This window comes from Ipomoea nil, unplaced genomic scaffold (assembly GCF_001879475.1).
Source record: "Ipomoea nil cultivar Tokyo-kokei standard unplaced genomic scaffold, Asagao_1.1 scaffold1237, whole genome shotgun sequence".
In the NCBI taxonomy this organism is placed as follows: Eukaryota; Viridiplantae; Streptophyta; class Magnoliopsida; order Solanales; family Convolvulaceae; genus Ipomoea; species Ipomoea nil.
In genome coordinates, this window is record NW_017617665.1 from 1,810,001 (window position 1) to 1,821,643 (window position 11,643).

The 11,643-nt window shown below is 36.2% G+C and overlaps 1 protein-coding gene and 1 long non-coding RNA gene across 4 annotated transcripts; both read left to right on the plus strand.

The window, feature by feature from the left end:
* The first annotated feature begins 2,700 nt into the window (after window positions 1–2,700).
* Window positions 2,701–5,021, plus strand: LOC109183998 (putative late blight resistance protein homolog R1B-17). Of its 2 annotated transcripts, none has more exons than XM_019334031.1 (2): window positions 2,701–4,756; window positions 4,890–5,021. In XM_019334031.1, exons 1-2 carry the CDS (start codon window positions 2,720–2,722, stop codon window positions 4,938–4,940), a joined length of 2,088 nt encoding a protein of 695 aa, XP_019189576.1. In that variant the 5' UTR covers window positions 2,701–2,719; the 3' UTR covers window positions 4,941–5,021. The 2 variants fall into 2 exon arrangements, with proteins under 2 accessions (XP_019189576.1, XP_019189577.1); XM_019334032.1 differs by lacking the exon at window positions 4,890–5,021 and having other exon boundaries at window positions 2,701–3,653; window positions 4,000–4,085.
* A 192-nt stretch (window positions 5,022–5,213) lies between these two features.
* Window positions 5,214–8,137, plus strand: LOC109184005. Of its 2 annotated transcripts, none has more exons than XR_002054679.1 (3): window positions 5,214–5,404; window positions 5,971–6,119; window positions 6,198–6,263. It is a non-coding gene; the product is annotated as an uncharacterized LOC109184005 (long non-coding RNA). The 2 variants fall into 2 exon arrangements; XR_002054678.1 differs by lacking the exon at window positions 5,214–5,404 and adding an exon at window positions 7,647–8,137 and having other exon boundaries at window positions 5,897–6,119; window positions 6,198–6,254.
* The last annotated feature ends 3,506 nt before the right edge of the window (window positions 8,138–11,643 follow it).

Below are 11,643 nucleotides of genomic sequence, written 5' to 3' on the forward strand. Positions count from 1 at the left end.
AAATGTGCCCGATCAACAACCTGGGCTCTGATACCATGTTAAGATTCAGAATTTGAGAGACCTGGCGGGTGGAGAATATCCACCACCCGCCAGTTAGGCGGAAGCAAGATATGTGAGAACCAAAGAACAAGAGAATATATTATATTAAAAGAGTACAATAGATTGTCTCTCTTGATGTATATTTTATACTTCTATGGACCTCTATATATACTAAACTAGATACTAAATTAGTCTAGGAAACTACTAATAAGAATAGGAAAGTAAGACAACTTTACTAATATTCAACACTTGTGATTTCTTTCCTTAACATGTGATTTCTGTGATTTCTTTCCTTAACATGTGATTTCTGTGATTTCTTTCCTTAACATAAACCATTATTATCAACATAGAACAATCCTTCAAAGCCGATTTTGACACGAATCCTCTCTGCATGATCGCGTGCCACCTTAGTCTCCATCAAAAATACAAAGTCGGGTTGCTTACGGGACACCATGTTCACAACTTCACGAATTGTCTGTGGATTACCCAGGCCACGGCAGTTCCAACTGAGGGTACTCATTGGTTCGGGCAGATCTGGGAACCAGAACCCGCCTGCTGCGAGTTTTTTTAGAGCTCGGCCATAACAACATCCCCACCAACAAACATCCCATCATCACCCACATCTTCCCGGCGCCGTTTGGCAACCGCCACCAACTCCACCTCCACGGCGTTATTGGGCCGATTTCCACCATCCGACGACTGCCCCCCACTCGCGATATTCACCGGCGTACGTTGCGCCATTGCCGGCCGTCCTGGTGTCAACAACCAACTGCCCCCCACCGGCCTAGGGCCACGAGCTCCCTCTGCACGCAACTCTGGACCAAACAAATATTCCTCGACCGCCATCTTCGAGTCTCTCGCACGACGGCAGAATTTATAGGAATGCCCTAGCATGCCACAAAAATAGCAATACGTATGTAATCGTTCATACTTGAATGTGACCCAGCAATTCGTTTTGTCCCGCTTAATAAAATTCATACGTCTTTTCAAGGGCTTATCAACAGATAGCGAAACCCTAATACGATGAAATACCTTCCATGGAGCACTGTCAAAACGATCATCACTCTTTAAAAACTTTCCCATGAAGTTCCCAATCTGCTCTAATATTGGACCGGACAAGTAACCTTTCGGTAATCCATACAGCTGTACCCATAAATCCACCGAATCCAACACCACATCCGCCGGCATCACTCCCTCGGGGACTTGCTTACACACAAGGGTGCTATTATCAAAGGACCAAGGCCCCTTGTTTAGAACCCGTTCCATGTCCGTTACGTGATGGAAGACGAACAGGAAACGGCCAGGCTCTACCTCTGTTGCCTCAAATCCACTCACCGGTTGCCACACCGACGCCATAACCTGACTCATGAACTCGAGCCTGACTAGCTTCCGTGTCAAGAAGCGCCCTATAACTCCCCAGCTTTCCTCCTCGACAACCGGCGCCGCATCTTCCTCCTCCGGTTCCACCGACGGCATGAACGTCGTGGCCTCCTCCTCCAACACCATATCCGCCCACCTTGCGGCGAGCCCTGCAACTCCTGGCACTTCTGACGTTGACGCCATACTCGCCGATAACAAAACCAGTTAGTTCAACCGACCGGAAAACCCCGCGTGGAAGAAGTCGATGGATCGACGTGAAACCCTAGAAACCCTAGGTAGAGAGAGCTATTTTAGATACAACTTAAAAGGTTAGAGGTCAAATATTTGACATGCTAACTAAAGTCCAAGATTGGTTTCATGGCTCCAAAAGGTGTGGTCAATGGGGTCAATTTTTCTTTAAACACTTTTTTAAAAATTTTTGTTGAGCCCGTTGTAGATGGTATTCCTAGTTTGATTTACCTCTAGGTTGTATATATTTCTATTCACAAAAAAAAAATAAAAAAAATAAAATAAAAAAAAAAAGTAAAAATAAAAAATAAAAACAGTGCAATGCCACTTAGGCTAATATCTGCAATGGGCAAATTAAGAGAAGGAGTGTTATCTCACAAACCTCTTAGCTAGGCTACTAGCATTCACATTTCTCATACAAACAAACAGAAAAATATTGAGGCTAGGGAAAGAGATGGCTTGTGTTGCTTTAGCTTCTCTGATTGCAACAATCAAGCTTGAGTTTCTACAACCCTTCCCAAGGATCTCTCTTCATCATCAAGAACCAATAATCCATTCTTTCTTGCAAATGATTTCTTCTTTGCAAGCCTTTCTAAAGGAATCCAGGGGTGCTGCTGCAATCAAGGATTTGGAAATCGAAATCAGAGACTTTGCACTCAAAGCTGAAGACAACATCGAAATACGACTAAGCAACTTTGTGTTAGCCAAAGACAGAGAGGATGAGGAAAAAGCTTCCCGGCAAATCCATCAAGCCTTGCAAGAAGCAGCAGAAAGCGCATCAGAGTTGTTGAATATTATCGACAAGGTAAGCAATGAAGCAGATGATGAGGAGAACAAAATTCAACCATCAATTCATCATTGGCTAAAGCGTTCTTATTCGGAGTTTGAGAATGATAAATTTGATGGATCCTCACAGTGCTTTCCAGACCTTGTGGACGGAAAAATGGTGGGTCGTCACCGTGATCGTGAAGTGATAATCAACAATCTCATGCCAATGTTAAATCACTTCTTCTCCAGCTCCTACTTCGTACCCCCTTCAAATAAGAAGATAACTTTGGTCTTCATTGTTGGGATGATGGGCATTGGAAAAACTACTTTAGCTAAAAGTGTGTATGGAGATCGACAAGTTGAAGATTATTTTGATGTACGTGGGTGGATTACAATGCCTCAAGAATACAACAAGAGCCAAATGTTACGCCTCCTTCTTCGTTCAATTTTACCCGCAGTGGAAAACAAATTTGGAGAAGGAAGTGCTATTCCAGCTGATAAACTTGCAGAGCAGGTAAGGACACAATTGCGTGCCAAAAGGTTTCTAATTGTATTGGATAACATACACGACAGTCGAGCTTTGCATGATATCCAAAGGTGTGTCTGTTGCGGTGATCCTGGGAGTACCATACTACTAACCACTGGGAACTTCAATCTCAGATTCGACCCTATCTTCTATCACCATCAGTATACCAATTACATGACTTTGCTAGATCAAAACCAAAGTTGGGATCTATTTTGCAATAATATGGTTTCACTTAAAGGCCGGATGGCGCTTGAATTTGAGAAAATCAAGAGTCATATTGTAGAGATATGTGATGGACTACCATGGTCTATTGTTGCAGTTGCAAAACGTCTGGCTAAATGTCATGACATATTAAAGGAGTGGGAGAAGGTCAAAAAGGAAATGGAGTCACTGGGAATTCTAGATCACAAAGCTCTCACTTTCCATTACAATCAATTGTCCGAACATTTGAAAGTTTGCTTTTTATATTTTGGAGTCTTTCCAAAACGTAAAGAAATCCAAGTTAAAAAGCTTATTGGTTTGTGGATTGCTGAGGGATTTTTGGAGCCATTGGAGCATGAAGAGTTAGAAAATCAAGGTTATGTGTATTTACAAGAATTTATTGAAAGAAGTCTCCTCTTAATATGCAACCAAGGTCGTGATGGCAAAATTAAGACTTGTAGGATGCATAGTGCCTTACATACCTTTTGTGTTGGAGAAGCTCAAAAAGCAGGTATTTTTTGTGCAGTAAATACTTTGCAACATACTGCATTGCCATTAAGTGAGTTTGCAAATTCAAGTCGTTGGTTAAGTTTATACACACATAGTTTCGATTATTATGTGTTGTTTAGTACAAACAAACCTCGCTCCATTTTTTTCTTTGATGATGATCCTAAAACTTTTGTACCTTTCAAGCTGTTAAGAGTTTTGGCCTTTGTTCCATCTCCATTCCTCCAAAGAGTGTCAATGCATTCGAGGCATTTAATTTTTTTGAGATACTTATTTATAAGTCAGAGGTTTGAGGGGCTAGGTAATATAGTGTCAAATAACCCGAATTTGCACACACTTATTGTTTCCAGTGATGAACCACAAATTGGAGCTCCTACAATTCATTTGCCATCCACAATTTGGCAGTTACCACACTTGAGGCATCTTGAACTTGGCGATTTGTATACAATAGATGATCCTCCAAGCGTGGTTACAATGACAAATTTGCAAACATTATCTTGGGTGAGCCCAACTCATTGTGGAAGGGAAGTGTATTTCAATTTTCCAAGCATAAGAAAAGTGGAACTTTTTTATAAAAAAGACTTGGTGCCCACTCACATTGGTAGTTCTTCTAGCAATTCCATCACTTTGTATAATCTGGACTATTTGGAATGGCTTGAAAGGCTAACAATTTCAATTTCAATTGGCTGCATTGTAACCCTTCCCGAAAGGTTTATGTTTCCTTCACAATTGAAGAAGTTAAACTTGAGTGGGGCTAAACTTTCTCAAAGAGATTTAACGGCAATTGGAATGTTGCCGGAGCTTAGGGTGCTCAAGCTTGAAAATTCCTTATTGGGAAGAGTGTGGAAAGTAGCTAAAGGAGAATTTCGTAAATTAAGATTCTTGCTCATTGAGGATAAAAAACTCAAGCAATGGCAAAGCGATGAAACATACACTTTACTATGTCTTGAGCGTCTAGTCCTAAGATGTTGTTATTGTCTGGAACAAATCCCATTAAGCTTTGGTGGTCCCAAGTTGAAGCATATTGAGCTGGATGGGTGTAACCCTTCCATTGTTGCTTCTGCCAAGCAGCTCATTATTATCAAACATTTGTACGGTCAAGTTGAGGTTAGAAGCTAAAATGCCATTCATTCTTGATAATTAATTATTTAAATTCTATTCTTTAAAAAATCTGTTACTGTTATTTCTTTATATGATCTCAGTTTATTTTCTCCCTCCATTTTGCTTTTTCCTTTCTTAGCTCATAATCGACGGGGCTGTATTTTATAGACTATCCTCATTCATAAGATAAATGAAATTCATGCAATGGAACAGAAGTTTCAGGTTGGAATTTGCATTATTTTGATGATGGGATTGAGTTTTTTCATTGGAATATGTGTTTTATACGTTTGTATTGTATGTATTCAGTTTCTAAAAAAATTGTATAGTCCGTTGGAAACTTAGAAGCTGCTGTTAGTTTGCTACTTTCAACTCCTCAGAGAGCTCATATTTTTATGCAAAAGCATTACGTGCTCTTGCTCGTTCATCTGCAGTGTCAAAGTCCCTATTTGAACTTGCAGTGAAGGTACTTGCTTCTCTAACTGCGTCCTTTTATGCTAGACTTTATTTGGATAATTCATCTCAATATCTCATACTTCATCACTTCTTGCTATACTTGCGCAGGTGGTTGCTGAAAATATGGTTAGAACAGACAATTCATTATCTGTCACACATCTGCTTTGTGCAGTTGGGAGGTATCAAGAAGCTTGTTCTCAGGTACCATGCCCCCATTTGCTCATGTAACAGTACGAAGTTTTTTTGCTTTCGAGATTATGTTAAATTTGGAAGAAATCTTCTAAGTTTTGCTATTTCCCGATAGAGCATTCACTGTCAAGTGTCATCATTCTTTATGATTTGAACTTGGAAGCATGTTGATATTTCTCCTTACCCTTTCTTTAGACCTTTACATCCTGTCGTGTTCATGATTTCACATATTGGTGGCAACTGTTAAATTTCTTTCATTTTGGACATTTCAAGAGGTATTGGCAAGGTCCTCTGGTAAAAAGTGAGGACGAATCACAGCCGCCCATTAGAGTTCATCAATGGTTGAGGGTTTTAGAGAAAAAAAACACGGGTCAATTTTATAATTATTGCAAGTTTATTTACTTCTCTCAAGTTTGTATGAATGATTGAATGGACATTGAAGCTCTGAATTGCTACTATTATACCCACTATCTTAGAAATAAAAATATACCTATGTTATTAAAATAGGTCAACAAGTCAAAGGTTATTAAAATTGATATTGGATGAATTTACTAAATTACCCCTCTTTACCCTTAAAGGTTAAGGAACCACTTTGGTCTTGGATAAACATTTCATTTGAAAGAAGATAAGGGGAGCTAACTAGAGAGAGATAGGGGAAGGAAAAACCTTGGAGCTTTGATCTCCATCTTCTTCAAGCTTAGATCTCAAAGCTATTGGAGTATTCTAGGTAAGTTTGACATCTATATTTCACTCTTTAAGTTGGGTTTATCATTTGAGCCCTAAGATTAATGTTTGATAATATTAGGGATTTTGACAAAGAGTTTTTGGGCGAGCTTAATAGCTAAGATTTGGATGTTTTTAGGTAAGTGGTTAACTCTTCTCTCCTTATTTTGCAAATCCCATAACCTATTTTGGAATCTCTACTACTTTGAATACCCCTTTCTAGGGTTAGTATGAGTTAAAAGTATTTTGTGCTATGCTATGTGTTTGAGTTGTTAAACTTGTGTTTTGGGGTTTTATATTGAAGTTTTGAATTAGGTTTTTGGACTGGAAATATCTGTCAGAACTGTGTTTTAGAATTTTGTTTTTGCCCGGGAAATGTTGAGTATTGGACTGAAAATGTTTCTGGTTTGTAAGTGTGTATTTCTCTCAAAACTATTTTTACCCTATACTACAAATTAAACTTGTGATTTGAGTTGTATATTGAAATTTTGAGCTGCGTTTTTGGACTGGAATTGTTGTGAACTGTGTTTCCGGACAAGAATGGTTTACTTATATAATCTGGACTAGAATAGTCATCAAGTGTTGAGATGGTAGAATGGCTTGTGGTTGTTGTGTAAGTAGTAGTAGGTCGTGGGTTCCACTCTACTTGCTAGCATACCTTATGTTTATTTTTCTATATGTATTACATGCTTATAAAATGTATTATTTGTTTAAAGAGAGAATTGAACTCTTAACCTCATGCTTATATTAACTTAAGTTCTTCCAACTAAGCCATTTCAATTCCTTTGAAATTACTTTGGTTTAATAAACTATTCTATGATTTTTAAAGAGTTATGTACTAAGAAAATTATTATTTTGGGAATGGTTTATACCTTGCATATTTCCTAGTTTGATAAACTTATTATCTATTTTGGAAATATGTACTTAATTTGTTATGTGATTTCAAGGAAATGATTTTTGCTACATCGGGCTATTTGATTATAAGAACTATTTTGATTATTTCATCAAACTCATGAGGCAACCTACATTTTGTTGTTTGTTTTGTTTGGCTTGGAACGTTCCTAATTGCTCATTCCGAATCGTCGAGCTTGACTCATTCCGAATCATCGAGTCTTTTGAATTATTTGTTGGAACGTTCCATCCGGCTCATTCTGAATCGTCGAGCCTAACTCATTCCGAATCTTCGAGTCTTTTTGAACCATTATACCGATAATGGCATGTGCCACAGAATATAATGGTGGTTGTAGGTTGCCAATGAGTCATATGTTAAGGTATGGTTTGTGCTTTTGAAATTATTGTATTATGAAATATTGTTGATGCCCATGTAGCTAAAGTTTCTTGCTTTGTGAACTTGTGTATAGTATGATGAAAGTATATTATGACTTCGATATAGTTTAAAGATCGAGTTTTGCATCGAGTTATTACTCTATAGCTTTTTGTATTATTTTGGGGTTACTTGATCCGGGGTTGAGAGGAGTATCACTTACTGGGCATTAGCTCATTATTTGTATTTTATTTTCTCATGTTTCAGAGTAGTAAGGACATGTGAATAGCATGAGCACAAGTGGTGGGGTCTCGAAGGTGACTTTTGAAACTAAGAGACTTAGTCCTAGTGTTGGAGCTTATCACAAATGTTTGTTTCTTTTGGAAATTCCCTTTGACCCTTGTATTTTTGGTAACCCGTTGTGCTTGTGACGTATTTTGGATATACTACTCATGATTGTAAAAATTTGTGTGTGGATTTAATGAGCTTTTGGGAAGAACTAGTTGCTTATATTTTGTAATTTTGGGTTGTGGAATTGTTATGTATTTAAGTGTTGTTATGAAGGTTTCGAGAGATACGTGCGGTTAGGCTTCGTATTGTTACAAGTTTTCATGTAACGGTACGGTCGGGTCATGTCCTAGAAGTGGGGCGTGACAAGTTACCATCCTGTATTCAGGTGTGGCTAAACTACATGTAAACATATCTTAACAATCTATGCATAAATACCAAATGCATGCCAATTAGCTTGCATCTCTGTAGTTCTCTTACGTCACAAATTTAAATCCTAATAAAGAATTGTAATAAAGTTGTATAATGTGACACTTTACTTATTTTTCAAGATTCGTTTAATTATTTTTTTGAAACTTATATATTTTTGTTATATACAATAAGAATTCGTCAATCATAACCAACCAAAACATTGAATCAAAATTCAAAATATTCAAAAAGTTTGATTTTCATTATCAATTTTTTGATCGGTCCGTTTTTTTTTTTTTTTTTTTAATTTTTTCACCTCTAACAGGGCTGGGTATAAGGGCAAAATAATAAATAAAATTGAAAAATGTCTAGAAGATCTTGATTGGTTCGACAGAAAGGAGTAGAGACGAAAATGGATTGGTTCCATCCATTTTTATCTCTTTTTATTATTATTATTATTATTATTATTATTATTATTATTATTATTATTATTATTATTATTTCTTTTTATTATTATTAAGAATGGTAATTCTACCCGCACCCAATGTGTTTCCTGCATCCCCGCTCTTACAGGTTTTAAAATACTCGCACAATTTGAGTAATGAGTGCGAGTATGGACGGAGTTTGCGTGCGGGGAGGTATCCCGTCCCGCACCCACACCGGCACTTATATATATTGTTATTAATATTCATTTATTATATAAGTTTATGTATATTTTATAATAAAAAATGCATAATGAATTAAACTTCTTAATTTTTTTGCTAATGAAAATTAAATAGGAACAACACAAATAACATAATGAGTAAACACTTAATATAATTTATACTACCAACACAATTTTAGTTCCAATTATGGATTAACTTCATTGGCTCTTATTAAACTTTAGAGTTATGTTCAAACTTATAAAAAAAATTCATGTGATAATTATTGTAATATAAAATTTTCATTAGATTTAAGTGTAATATTAATAATTAAAGTTACGGATGGAGGTATTACCCACACCCACAAAATACCTGCGGGACAGGTATAGTGTAAGAATTTTATTACCCGCGCGGTAGCGGGGCAAGGATATATCCCCGCACCCACTCCGCCCATTGCCATCCCTAATCTATACTATATATAAAAACAAAATCCTGAAATTTTAACTTACCGCCCAATTCCTAAAAAATCTCTCTTCCAATAAAATATATTGATTTCTACTTTCCCATTCGTACAATAATTCTGCGTTAAAATTCTATTCTAATATTATAAAATAGTGTAATACAATTTATATCTATACTATATATAAAAACAAAATCCTGAAATTTTACCTTCCCGCTCAATTCCTAAAAAATATCTCTTCCTAATAAAATATATTGATTTCTACTTTCTCATTCGTACAAGAATTCTGCGTTAAAATTCTATTCTAAAATTATAAAATAGTGTAATACAATCTATACTATACATAAAAACAAAATCCGGAAATTTTAACTTCCCGCCCAATTCCTAAAAAATCCCTCTTTCTAATAAAATATATTGATTTCTACAATAATTTTGGGTTAAAATTTTATTGTAATATTATAAAATTGTGTAATACTATTCCTATTCTAATCTATATCTATTTTATATATCAGTGTTTCAAAAATCGTGTCGCTGGCCGCGGCGAGGAAGGCCGGAATCGACCGCCTCGCCCGCTGAACCGGCCTTTAATTTTTTTTTTTTTTTTTAAGTTGTAAAGTGTCAAAAGCTCGGCACGGCATAACTTTTGACTCCGTTGTCCGTTTTGGACAAATGTTTTTTTGAAATCGCGTATTTTTTCGAGACCTATCCACCGCAAACTACCGTAGGCGGTTTGGCCCACCAATTTCTAAAAAAAAAATACTTTATTAAAGAGTTTCTAAGAAAAAACTATGAGAACCTTATGTTTTATTAATGAATTTTTAAAATTTTTAATTAAACAATTGTCCCGTGCATTATTAAATAATCTTTCTTTATAATTGGTCAAATTATTTAATTATGATAAATTTGAGAATAATTAATGATGGTAATAGAAATCTTAGAAGAATATAGAATTGAACAATATTTAATTATTGTTATATTATTATTGTGACTCACGGAATACAAGAGTTAATGCCATTTTTGGTCTTATACTCATTGGGGCATTGACACTTTTCATCCTCCATAATAAAAATTGCCACTTAGTAGCCACTGTTATTGACCATGAATTAGAAGGGTTTTTCTGTCTTTTTATGTTCTAATCCTTGTATTTCTCCATCCATTGGTCACTGCTACATCAATTTTTTCAAACTGAGGTTATCCACTTCAGACCTTTCTAACATTAAGAAATCATCTTCACCCAACTAACAATCACGAATTTTACATTTGACATCAATCTCAAGATAATGGAAACAAGTGCAGTTGGAATAGAAAGGGCGTTAGTCCATGCCTGTGGAAATTTTATCGAGCATACAACATAACTAGCAAAGTCAGGAATATCACCCAACCCCTCCCTTAACCTTTCTGCATCAACTATAATAGGTATGCCCCTACTCTTTGCCTCCTGCACTACAATCAAAGCAGTCTCATGCAGCCTTCCATCTAAGTAGACAATATTTACTCCAAGCGCTGAAGACAATTTTGATTTGGGTATGTAGACCCTCAGATATCATGGGTGGATATCCTGGAGTGAAAATGCACGTGCGAGTTTTTTTTTTTTTTGGTTGTCAACAATGACATATGTGAATGTTGAGTTTCCTCCTTTGGACACCACCATAAAAGATGTATCAACATCATCCCTTTCAAGCTCATCAAGTATTCTTTCGCCATGCGAGTCATCAGCAACATTAGATATGATCCTTGGATTAAGACCAAGACGAATTTTATCATCCGGGTTTTATCAAAGCATTGCCAGTGTTACCACCTCCTTGAACCTCAAAACTGGTGCTCCGAATTCTATCATCCGGGTTGGGGAATGAAGCTACAGCAGCCAGGAAGTCAACACCGGCCATTCCAACACCTCAGACCTAGGACCAAAAATGTCTTTCCTCTAAATAAAATAAAAAAATTATAACTACTTTTATCTTACATATTAATTTGAGAATTAATAGAAAATTCTTACCAAGACCATGTGGTCTAATGGTACCCAAGTTGGACTTCCATTTAGAAGGCTGTGAGTTTGAGCCTCACTGTTGGTGTTATTGGCCACATTGTAATAGAGCTAATAGCATTCAAAAAAAAAAAAATCTTTATAATAATATAAAAAAAATTGTCAAAAGTTACTAACTTGTTGCCGTGCATAGCATGGTTAAAGAGTTTTTCTTTTAAAACAACCTTTTGGTACCACAACTATTGAATCATTTTCGCATTTGGTCTTCAATTATTTATTTTTAAATAATAGTAGTAATATTTGTTGATTTAAATGCTTTGGTTGATTGCCTATAGAGTCGTTTAAAACCTAAAAATTAAGTTTTTGCTGGCTTTGTTTAAATTTCAGTCTTTCTTTTACTAGCCAGCAAAAGGCTCTCTCTTTTACTCTCATCTTTTGCAATTGCATTTTCTCATACAAACAAACACACAAAAAGAGAGAGTG